The sequence below is a fragment of the Mus caroli genome, unplaced genomic scaffold, assembly GCF_978045245.1.
Source record: "Mus caroli unplaced genomic scaffold, Mus_caroli_1 scaffold_18, whole genome shotgun sequence".
In the NCBI taxonomy this organism is placed as follows: domain Eukaryota; kingdom Metazoa; phylum Chordata; class Mammalia; order Rodentia; family Muridae; genus Mus; species Mus caroli.
In genome coordinates, this window is record NW_028227273.1 from 54,194,102 (window position 1) to 54,206,912 (window position 12,811).

The 12,811-nt window shown below is 37.7% G+C and overlaps 1 protein-coding gene across 1 annotated transcript; it reads right to left on the reverse strand.

Moving 5' to 3' along the window:
• Positions 1–7,268: 7,268 nt before the first annotated feature.
• Positions 7,269–9,732, reverse strand: LOC110312164 (exocrine gland-secreted peptide 1-like). Its single transcript, XM_021185723.2, has 2 exons — positions 9,664–9,732; positions 7,269–7,610 (listed from the first exon to the last, which is right to left on the reverse strand). Exons 1-2 carry the CDS (start codon positions 9,730–9,732, stop codon positions 7,269–7,271), a joined length of 411 nt encoding a protein of 136 aa, XP_021041382.2.
• Between the last annotated feature and the right edge of the window lie 3,079 nt (positions 9,733–12,811).

The window sequence follows — 12,811 nt, forward strand, 5'->3', positions numbered from 1 at the left end:
TCTCTACCATATTGATAACTGCTGTTTTCAAACCCCCCCCTCTCTCTCTCTGAATGTGTGTGTGTGTGTCTGTCTGTGTGTGTGTGTGTGTGTGTGTGTGTGTGTGTGTGTGTGTGTGTGACACTCTCTGTCTCTCTCTATGTGTGCATGTTTCAGGTATGTTGGAATAGTCAGGATCTGACATCCTAGGATTTCTGGGCTCTAGTAGAGACATATTGTCCTGGATCTTATTCTGTTTTTATATTGGAATCTAGGCAACTAGGTTTGTGCAGTGTGTAAATCTATGTAAGTCTTGTCTTTTTTGAGTGGGTATTTTATTCTTGTTTTCTGCTTCCTTTCTGTTTTTTAGTACAGCATTGTGGCTGCGCACTGCAAAGTAGACAACTCGTCTGGGGTTCTGATACTTGTGGTTACTGCATTTCCAGGTAAAATGTGTTTCTGGGTATTAGAAAGTGAAACTTAGAAATGGGGATGGGCTGGAAGGCATTCCTGGGGTTCACAGGAGGGAGGGAAACCGCGTTCTACACTATAAACTGTTTATTTAGCTCTCTTCGAATGGGAGTGAGAGGTAAGAGAAGACATAGCAGAAGGTCTGCTGTAGAAATGGGAATGGGATTGAGGGATTGGAAGCCATGGAACAATGGAGGGAGATAGGAATATGGGCAGTTAGGCCTCTTGTTTTCCTGGAAAACCTGGCTTTTGGGCCCCAGAGAGTGCCTGCTGGAATTGTAGAGTCCTGGAATGCATCAAAGCCCCAATGTATTAGTCAGGCCCGAGATTTAAATACACAAGCAAAAGGGGAAGTGCCTTTCAGCAGGAGGGATGGGGCAGCAGAAAAAGAGGAAGTACTTCTCAGCAGGAGGGATGGGGCAGAGGAAATTTTTCTTTTGGCGACTACACGGGAAGCAGGAACTTGGCGGTATCAGGGAACATCTTGAGGTCAGGACATCCGGAGCTGATTTAGGGCTGGAACGATCTGTGGTTGTTCTCGGAGCAGTGCGTCTGGTGGCCCACTTTTGACCCTCTTTTCTTCTGGGAGTCGGGGGCGGGGGGGGGGGGGGAAGGCCCAATTCAGAGATCAGGACAATAGCATTGCCTTAATAGCTCCCAACAGTAAGAGATACCATGTTGGTGTCAATGTATTTCCATTGTGCTCACCATGCCTTTATTATGGATGATCCATAATCTAAAATACTTGACTGACCTTCCTGATATATACTTGTAAAGACTAGAGAGTTTTTCTCTACAGGTCTACTCCTGTTACTTTAGAAAGGGAAATGTGAAAAAAAAAAAAGAGATGTAATTTCATTTTTATGAAAGGTCCATTATTGCTGTGTATTCTCTCTTTGCTGCTTTCAATTTATAGCTTTCATCTATATCAGACATGAATCAGGATGCCAGGATTAGGATTATGAAGATATAAATATTCTAACAAAAAAACATGCACAGTTGGTATTTTGTGAGTAGCAATTGAAACTTCTACTAGTTTTTCTGACAATATCAAATTTCATTTTTTCTTTAGTAAGATAATACAAACTTAATTAATGAATTATCTAGTTTACTTAAGCTCTCCCAATCCATCTTTTGTTGAATGTGTTGTTTCGCAATGTTATTAAGTCTTAAACACCTTCTATTAATTGCTTGTGATGACCCTCTTAAATGATTCAGCAAGTCCTATATCCTTTAGATGCAGCTAAAGACCACTTAGTATGTGCTTCATGAGTCACACTACCTAAACATATATAAATGGTTTATCTTTTATATTGAAAGTATGGCAGTTTTTTATACTGTACTTATATTAAAAAATGTCAAAATCATTTTTAAATATATATTTTGCTTAAAGTTGTTACATGGCATAAAGAAAATGGAGAGTCATTTTCAGCCATTATCTAAAGAGACACTTTAAACAACAACAAAAAAATATGATTTCCCCCTCTATTTCTTCTCCTCTAGCACTTCCATGTTCTCTGTAATGTTCTCTTTCAAACTTACTGCCTGTTTACTTCATTGTAATTTATGACTAAAATTTGAGTCAAAATATCCCCCAAGAGATCTGTAATGTCTTTTCCTTGTTCTTTGTTCATAGACACCAGTCACTGCCCAGAGTCTTGAAAACATTTAAAATTACCACGCATCTTCACTTAGTGTCTATACCTTCCAGAGTGACAGCCTTTATTCTTGTGCTTGGTAAAGAATGAGTTTGCAAGCAATGTTACTCCTCCCTTGACATTTGCTTTAGTGTCTAAAGTTTAGGCAAAATACAGCCTCATTCTTCTTAATCATGGACAGATGAGGAAATGCATTTGATTTGAGATTTTTAGTCAGTAGCAAGGTGTGCTTTTCTATATTTAAACCTGAACAGTTTCATATTTTAGAATTGCTGGTAATCCCTCAATTTCACATATATTTCCAAGACTAAGGCTTAGATGTGTCAGTATACACTGTAATCTTATAATTGTACATACTGCATTCTTACCATAGAACCTGCTTTCATGATTCACATTCATAGCTCCAGTTGCTTGTTGTGTTCACTGCATCATATTTTAGAGTTTTATTAGAGGTTTTATTAGAGATTGCCAAAATGCATTCCTGCATGGCTTTATGTTTTGCAATATCATCATAAATTAATTAGTTTTCCTGTTACACTGTTCTTCACTAAATTTAACTGGGCAGTATTTGTAGTTTGTGGATTCAAGCCTTTATGTTGTTTCATTTCTTTCTTTTAATTTTCAATTCCCCAGCGCTTTTCCTCTAAGTACCATTCTCTGAGCCTTAGGTATAAGACTGGACTCGACCACTGTACAATTTAGTTGGTTATGGTTTTCTGCAGTGGACTCTGCAAAGAGAAGTGTCCTTAATAGAGAGTGAAAACTACTGTTTGTAGGTATATGAACTAGTGCTTATCAACTGTTGTTAGCGAGTGTGATGCCCTGTCCTTAAGCTTTTTTATAATTGCATATCATCTGAGTATTTTGTTTTCAACTTTTCATCACATTTCAAATCTTGTTCACTTGTCAGTTTTTTTTTGTTGTTGTTGTTGTTTGTTTTTTGTTTCTTGGGTTTTTTTTGTTTGTTTGTTTTGTTTTGTTTTGTTTTGTTTTGTTTTGTTTTGTTTTGTTTTGTTTTATTGAGACAGGGTTTCTCTGTATAGCTCTGGCTGTCCTGGAACTCACACTGTAGACCAGGCTGGCCTCAAACTCAGAAATCCACCTGCCTCTGCCTCCCAAGTGCTGGGATTAAAGGTGTGCGCCACCACACCGGGCGAGTGTTGTGTGTTTTGTGAAATTGTATGTGTGTATGTATGCATGTGTGTATGTGTGTGCATGTTTTCATTTCTATATGCAAATGTCTGTGTGACTGTTGAGGTCTTGTGATTTCATATTTAAATGTGGAGAAAAATAAAGGAATGAACCTGGTTATTCCATTTCATCAGATAAGATTTTTAAACCCTTCAATATGATCTTTTTAAATATTTTAAATTTTGTTTTAAAAACATACTTGCTTATGTTGAAAAAAATGTCTTCAAAACACAGAATACCACACATCCAGTAAGAGGAAAAAGCCAAGTACAAAGGAAGGCTTCTGCTCTCCTTGCTTTCTCCATTTTAAGCAGTTTAGGATCTTATGTCCATGAAATAGTCCTGTCCATAATTAAAGTGAGTCTTCTAACATCAATAAATATAGTTAAAATAATCTCACACAAGCATGATTAGAGGTATATCACCTGGGGATTCTTGAACCTCTCTAGTTGACAATTATGAATATCACAGCTTTATTATACCCATTAGTTTGACTTTTTGATACATCTTTGCTTTGTTGGAATGAAATCAATTGGACTATGATGTATAATTTTTAAAAATATGTTGTTGAATTGGCTTCGCAAGTATTTTGTTTGGGATAATTTCAGTATTTGTGAAGTGTATTGGGGTCTTTCTTTTGTTGTTGCTTTAAAATATCTTTTATAACTTCACGCACGTGCACTGCATCGACAGCATCCTGCCCATTTGTCTTCCTCTATGGCCCCCCTCTTCAATAAATTTATAACTTACTAAGTTCATTTAGCATTGATTTAAGGACATGAGCCCTGGCATGACCACACGAAAGTGAATAATCTCATCAGCAGCCCCTCTTTATCTTTTCATCTTCGGGAGAATTGACACCTCTATTAGCTCATGTCTAATGTGGGCAAGAGGAAAACAAGTAGACTGAGGCTTCTGAATCATTCAGCCCACATAGGGATGCTTTATTTCCTGTAGACTACTTTTGAACATTGATGGTAGTGAAAAAAATATGACTAATAGTCTTGTATTATCAATCAAAATAATTAAACATAAAAACTAATGCCACAATCATGACAAACAAATCCACTGAATCAAAATGTTACCAAAATAGGGCCTTTTTACTTAACTAACATGGACTTTATACTAGAACAGATAATGGAATGTTTTCATGTGAGAAAAAATTGATGTAGTTCATGCCTTCAGAGAAATAGGGAAATTACAGAGCTTCAGTAAGACAGTGCTACAGATTTGCCTGCTGGTAATGAGTTGGAAGACTGCGAGGCTGAGCTGCATTTAGGTAAAAGGTGAAAGAGTTTTTCATTCTGAATGGATTGTAAGTTATGTTTTAGAATGAGATGGATATTCCTATGTAATATATTCCTATTGAAAACTTTTATAGTGCTCCATATTTATTTGAAGATGAATTTTAAATCTTTGAATTTTAATTTCCCTTCATAGTATCTGTATTTCTATGTGAAGAATTTGAAAATGCATATGAAGTTACAATTTAAAATAAATAGAATTAAATCTATTTAATTCATGGTCTTATTCTGTATAGTAAAACTTGGTAGCTGATATTCTGCTTTGTCAATTAGAAAAACCTCAGTCAACTTAAGAACATGCAAAACATCATATCCAATTAGTGTCTAAGAAGGTGACACAGATACAGACAATAACAGACCCACATAACAAGGCTTCACCATTTAAAGCTCCTTGGGAAGCAGTTCTAGACTATGAATGCTGCATCTGGTTTGAGTTCTTCCTGTGACAAAAGTATCAATGAGAGTCATTCTCTTAGGAGAGTTTCACACTTTCACAGACCTTCAACTGCTTTAATAGGCCTGACACTATTACTGAGGCTATGGAATGCTCACAAAATGAGACCTATCATGACTGCCCTCCGAAAGATCCAACAAGCAGCTGAAAGAGTCAGATGCAGTTATTTGTACCCAACCAATAGACAGAAGTAGCTGATCCCTGTTGTTGAATTAGTGAAGGCAGAGAAAAGCTGAGGAGGAAAAGGACCCTGTAGGAGGACCAGCAGTCTTAATTAATATGCACCCCTGAGATCTTTCAAACACTGGACCACCAAATAGACAGCATACACCAGCTGTTATGAGGCCCCCAACACACATGCAGTAAAGGACTTCCAGGTCTGTGTTCCTTCAGAGATGATGCACCTAACCCTTAAGTGAGTGGAGGCCCCAGGGGGTTTAGAGGTCATGTGGGGTGGGGGTGGGGTAGGGGAGGAGGTATGGAATGTGGAGCAGTTTGAAGGTGGATGGAGAGGGGCAGGGAACGAACCATGGAGTGTAAAAAATGAATTAAAAACAAAATTAAATTTAAAAAAGCAAAAAAAAAAATAGGTATGCACATTGAAGATTTACAGAGAGTATTAGCCCACCAGGTCTCTAGGAAAAGTGGTTGTTGATGGAGAAGCAGCCATTTGAAATCTAAATATGAAAGATGTTCTATTTATAAAGAAAGGTGTGTCTTCAAGAACAAGTGCAATAGCAGCTTTTTATCTGAGTTTTGTAAGAGCTTAACTGACTTGACCAAAATGGAACACACCCTCAGCCATACACTTCTTTTCCATGTGGAGTATTAGACCTAGGTTTGCATGAAAATAGCTTGCACCAGACTGGTCACGTCAGCATTCAGTCACAGATAAGGCTCTCTAGAGAGGCATTGGCAGTGGAGGGCTGCTGGGGCAGGGAGAGTCATTATCCTCAGTGTCTTAGCCTTTGGTGATTTTCTTTTTCTCCACAGATACTTTCATGCATATGACCACGTGTTTATGACTGGTTGAACTTAGTGAGCTTCCAAAAACAAAACAAAAATACACAAAGCAGAAGAGTCACTTATTGGGAAGAGAGTTTATAGTTTCTGGGAGATAGAGGAAAGTAAGAGAGTCTGAGATAAAATGCATCATGTACTTATATGAAATTATCCAAAAGAAGATAAGGAGAACAGCCATGTTACTTAATATTTTATAACTACAAAGCTTCACAGCCTGAAGCATAAAACATTTCCATCCACCTTTGATCAGATTTCAGTGATGAAGGGAGGGTGCCCATAATGAATTTACTGGTAGTGTTAACATGGAAGTATGCCCATGTAAAGAAAGGTAGGTTTGGCCATTGTTTCTGCAGTACTGCAAATTCCTAGCTCCTTTCACAGCTGGTTCAGAAACCTTACTTTGCTGCCTCTGGCATTTTTAGTATTTCACTGGAGGAAGGAGAGATTAGTTTATTGAAGACTACATTGTCTATTGCTTGGCTCAGGGAGTAGCAATATTAGGAATTGTAGCTTTTTTGAAGTAGGTATGTCACTTTGGGCCTCGGCTTAAAACCCTCACCCTAGCTGCCTAGAAGGCAGTATTCCACTAGCACCCATCAGAGGATTATGTAGAACTCTTAGCTCTGCCTGCACCATGCCTGCCTAGATGCTGCCCTGCTCCCACCTTGAAGATAATGGATTGAACCTCTGAACATGTAAGCCGGCCCAAATTAAGTCTTGTCCTTATAAGACTTGCCTAGGTTACGGTGTTTGTTCACTGCAGTAAAACCCTAACTAAGACATTCTCCTTGAATTTGGGGGGTTAAATGAATAGGTTGTACAACTTGAAAGAGGACTTAGCAGGCAGAGAAGGGATGACACCAGGGACTCTAGTAAACTATATTAGAATTTCCATTCATTTGTCTATATGTTCAAGGTTTCTTCCACAGAATAGAAGACTTGCCTGAAAAAAGTGCCTTGTTCATGCCTAACTCTGGTCCATTGAATCCTTTTGGGCATGCTTTAGAAATTTACTGTGTCTACTTGATATTTCTTTCTTTAAAAAAATATCTTTTATTAGATATTTTCTTTATTTACATTTCAAATGTTATCCCCTTTTTTGGTTTCCCCTCCAAAACCCCCCTATTCCACCCCCCCCCCATTTGCTCAACAACCCACTCACTCTTGCTTCCCTGTACTGGCATTTCCCTATACTGGGTTATCGAGCAATCTCAGGACCAAGGATCCCTCTGGCCATTCATGCCCAAGAAGGCCATCCTCTGGTACGTATTCAGCCACTTTATATTTCTGAGCACCACATTTGTTCAGGGTTGTCATTAATTTAGACAGATTTAAGGTGGGTTGATCAGAATTGGACTGATCTTCAAGCAATGTTTTGTCTTGACCAAAGGCACAGTTGACCATCTCAATGGCATCTTTGATGCTTGGGTTTCCTGGTTTTCCTTTGGATTCAGTCTTATCCAAGAAAGTCTCTTGGTTTGTCTTGTTGTCAGCAGATATAGTGGATTGTTCTTGAGTCTGTGTCAGAACCTGAGGCAGAGACAGTTGTTTATAACAGGTTTATAGCTAGAAATACAAGACCTAACCAGGGGTTGTTTTTGTTTTATTATTTAGTTTAGTACCCATAGACCCTCACAATAATGTATGTCATTTTTTTTACTCTGTCTATGCCTATTTCTTCTTTTAGGTTCCAGAAATAGGGACCACTATTGTATGATTGAACAAACAGACTAATGAACCTTATAAATTCATGGTAGAAAGAATGAACATAATAAACATTTTGTCTAAGCCAAGGTTGTCATACACTTACAGTTCCATCTATACATATAAACTCGAACTAAATAGACTATTTCAAAGCTTAAAATTGAGTTGTCTGAGATAAGATAATAGTAGTCTTGTTTTGTATATAAAAATTCTTCTGAAAAGATGTGTTTTTGATTTTCAGTGGAATACTTATTAGGAAGGTAAAAGTTTTGAAAAATATTGATTAAAAATATTGTTCCTTTTGTTGGCAGCATGTAAGCCTCCCTAAGGCCACTACAAAGAGCAAAAGTGTGATGGAGAGGTAGGAAAGAGAAAAACAGAGCAAGGAGTGAGCTAGGGAGAGAGGTGGAACTGCAGATGTCGATACAGGTGACAGAGAGACTGAGATCAACATGCTGTCATTGCTCAGTAGGGTCAGCAGTATGAGTCAACAGGATGGTATAAAACAGCTTGGAGCTTATGCACACATACACTCAGCCCCAGAGTCTGACAAACAGCTTTGAAACTTGCCCTGAATCTGGAAAAAGAGGAAAGGTTCACTTTTTGGATTGGACCTTTGTCCAAGATGCCAGTGGTGTCCATAATGTTGTCAGAGTTACATGCTTCTTCTCTAGACCTCAGTGAAGCCTGGAATTTATGTGCTTCTGCAAGATACATCAGTGATGTTTCAGGCTTTTCTGCCCTGCAGAGCCATGGTGATTTAATGGTACATGTTACCACCTTAAATCCTGTTCGGGCTGGTGGCCTGTACAGCCACTGGGTGCCATGTTTGAATCCTAATATGGCCAAGGACCATATTGATGTCTGAAGTCTGTCTTACCACCAAAGCCCAGGTGTATTCCCATGGTTGGGGTTGCTGCCTGAAGGTATCTTAATGTCTGTGAGAGAATTTACCCACCACTCAACAGCCCAGAGTACTAAGGTACAGGCAGGGGTGCAAGTGAGGTAGATCTGGTTCCACTCTGCTCAGGCCACTTCACAGTTCTCCTTCATGGACAGCCTTTAGCTTTGATACAGGTAGGGAAAGACTCATCCTCCAGTGGAGGTTTGGGCACTGCAAAATGGGCCATTCTCCAGTGAATATATATATATGACAGCAAATGGACTCTCTCTCTCTCTCTCTCCCATGGGTATAGATCACAGGAAAGAGTCTCATATGTGGGCAGACTGGTAGTTAAGTGCGATGGGGGTATATGATGTGAGATTTCGAAATAATTAATAATCAATCAATCATTAAAAGCTGAAAGGATCATAAAATAGTTCATTATAAATAAATAATATGTCATCAAATTTGATTGGGAACCACGTGCATGCTACAGAGGAATGAGGAGTTATCTCTTGAGATTAAGGTCAACTTCACATACTAAACAAGCTAACAGATAACTTTGGCTGTTGGTCCGTATATTCAACTGTATTTCAGACAAATCCCTTTGTTCATTGCTGGATTCTTCTGCCCCTGTGTCATATTTCACAGTGTTATAATTTGCAAGCTTTATATCTGAACCCAACTTTTAATGCTTTATTCACTGACAGGTATCCCAATCACTTTAATGAGTATCTTTGACATCTGGTAAGTGTCATATATTTGTAGCACATCTCCCTGTTCAAGTTTCAAGTTCCCACATGTCACTAGTGGGTACTACAGCTTCTAGAAGTAGAGAGTTCAATCTTAGTCTCTGTCTTCATATCCCTGTTAAGTTCTCCAAAACACAATGAGAATACATTCCAACATACCATTAGGATTTCTGTATTGATATTTATTATACCACTTCAAAGAGTAATTAGTTATATCTGAGATATTTATCCATGAAACACTCACCCTGCCTTCTGTAGGCATGGATAGCAGCAGCAGAATTACAAGAAATATCATCATTGGTAAAGAAGTCATGACTGAAACTAAACAGAGAAAAGCCCTTGGTTGAATTAAGCAGTACAGGGGACACAGAGGTAAGCAACACATTGATAAAGTGCAAGCCAAAGCAACTCTGGTTAACAAATTCATTAACAAAATAAGGAGGAGATGCAGTGTGGGTGTTCCTGTAGTTTTATTGTGTTAACCATGCTTGTAATTGGTAGGATAAGTAAACCAAAGTGTTGATTAGTGTCCTTGATATGTACCTGCAAAGATTAGAAGATTCCTAGTACTTTCTACACAGGTCTATTCCTCTGTCCACAAAGGCATATGTAGAAAAAAAATGGACCAGTTTTAATGTTTTAATTATTAGTTTTTTTGTGTGTACCATCTCTTATTTTGCAATTCCCTGTTCATAGCTTCAATGAATACTGGGTATGTATTAGGCTGCCAAGGATGTCATTATACAGATATAATTGTATAAACACCTTAGAAGTGGGGTTTTGTCAAGAGAAATTGTAAGTTATATCAAATCAATTTCCCTTTTTTTCTACAATAAGAAATACAAACACAATTGCATATTTAGTCTATTTAAGTTCACTCAACCATGTTTTGTTAGATGAGCTGAATCATATTTTCTTTAAATTTTAATCAAACTCTGCTCATTGCATACAATTTCCTGTCACAGGATTAATGAAGCCCTCCATTCTTTAGGTACTTCTAATGGCCACCTAGTGTGGTACACACTCTCTTTCCTTCTGGACCTCACATAAAAGGATTACATTGTAAACTAAAGGTATGACATCTCATTTTCTATATCATGTGAACATTCAGAGTCCTCAAAATATTTTTAATAAGCATATAATTGCTTCAAATTTCTAGACTATTGAAAGACATGATCAGCAAAGATCTAGTACATTTTACATTTTAAAATACCATTTCCCTTTGATTTTTCTCCCTTCAAGCTCTGCCACATACTCTGTAATGTTCTCTGTCAAATTCACTGTCCAATTTCATTGAGATCACACCTGTAACTTTTAGTGGGATGGCCATTATTCTTCTTCACTGAAGAGTAAAGAACAAGTAGTTTTTCTTTCCCTATGGCACTTTAGGATTGAAAGTTTAGACAAAATTTGGACTCACTTATATTTATTTGGCAGATGAGTGAAAGCATACAATTTGAGATTTTTTTGTGTGTGTTCACAGTGGTAAGTTTTTGTGTATTACATCTCATCTGACAATTTCATTTTTTTGAGATTGAGTAGTCCTTCAATTTCCCAGTTGTATATTTCAAATACTGAGTTGTAATGTGTCACTGACCTTAGTAAACTTAACCTTGTAAATACAGTTATCTTACCATGGAAGTTGCTTTCACAGTCCTTAGTCTTAGCAGGAATTGCTTCTTCCATATGTTCAGTTCAGGTCAGTTTTTGATGGAGGCACCTGTGCTTCTCTGGTTCTTAGTGACTCCTTTAAATGGGTAGAGGGCGGGTCTCTAGTGATTTTAGGCCTGAGGTGTTTGTGCTTTATTGGCTGCTGTTCCCAGAAGAGTAGATTGATTGCACAGTTTCTCCTGAGTTCTCATTCTTGCTCATCAGAATAGTTAACAGAGAGACATGGGGCAGCAGCCCTGAGTAACTTCTAGGCATTTGCTTGGTGGGCCAATAATCTACTATTTTGTCTTTGTACCTACAGATTTTCCTTTGCTTTTGTTTCTAGGCAAGAGATGGGGAGTGGAGACTCTTCCTTCTTGCCTCCCTTTTTGTCTAGCATTTTGGTACATGGTTTATTGTTACCATTATTACTTTATTATTCAATATATCTATATTTTACACATCCTTTATTTTTTATATTATTTTGTTTATTTACATTTCAAATATCGTCCCGCTTCTCGGTTTTCCCTCCAAAACTCCAGCCCCATTCCCCCTTTCCTTCGTCTCTAAGAAGGTGTTTCCCTCCCACTCACCTATTCCTGGCTCACCCCTACAGCATCTCCCTTTGATGGGGCAAGTCTCCACAAGACCAAGCTCCTTCCCTCCTATTGATAAGGCAGTGCTCTGCTACATATGTGGTGGGAGCCATGGTTCCACCCATGTATACACTTTGCTTGGTGGTTTAGTCCCTGCGAGCTCTGCGGGGTCCTGTTAATTGATATTGTTGTTCTTCCTATGGGATTACAATACTCTTCAGCTCCTCAGTTCCTCCCTTATGTCTTCCATTGGGGTGCCCAGGTTCAATTCAATGGTTGAGTTTTGTATAGCCTTTCTGATTATCTTCATTCTCCCTTGGTTTCCTTTGAGTCTCACATTGTTGATGACATGGATTTCATGTTTTGTTTTGTGTTTCTTCCAGTTTGTGAGCATTTAGTAGAGTATTGCCTGGCTGAACACTCATTTTTCACACCAATAAATATTTGTTGATGAAAAAATTGTTTATTTGTGACATTATTTAAGAATCTTGATAATTGATACACATGTTTCACATGTCACAGGTTATTATCATAATATGAAATGTCAATGAAAAATATCAAAAAGTATAACCAAGTAAAATAATCATATTACAGAGTAAAACAATAATTCATTGAAGCATTGCAGCATATCATATTCAGTGAAGCAATATCAGCATATCAAGATATTTTGTACAAAAATGAAATGTTTAAGAAAACCTTATTTTGAGTTTATTTCAACATATTTTTATTCTACACAATTCTTAGGATTATAGGGAATTTGTCAACATATTATATCACTATCCCAAGTGCTCTTATTTGGTTATATGATTACATTTTAGCTTGGTATGTCTGTTAAGAATAAAGACACAGCATCTGAGCACACAAGATTTTATATTTCATTTTTATTTCATCATTTTTCCACATGTCATCTTTTATCTTCTGGACTGAGATCTAGAATCCCACCTTAGTCTCTGGTTCCCTGCAAATGTTTCTCAGATTTCTTTATCTCTAGAGTTTCCACGTCCATCTGGTTATTACAGATGACTTGCAATATATGAAATAAGGAAATATACACTGTTGGTGTGTCCCTCAGTTATCTCTCTGAGGTTGAATGTGGGGCAGTATTGTTGAAGACACCTCACACTTATGACACAGGATTCAGATAAT

Coding starts and splice junctions, on each gene's coding strand:
- LOC110312164 (XM_021185723.2), bottom strand. CDS start 9,732: ATGACTTCTTTACCAATGATGATATTTCTTGTAATTCTGCTGCTGCTA. Junction 7,611..9,663: donor CCATGCCTACAGAAGGCAGG/GTGAGTGTTTCA, acceptor TCTCTGCCTCAG/GTTCTGACACAGACTCAAGA.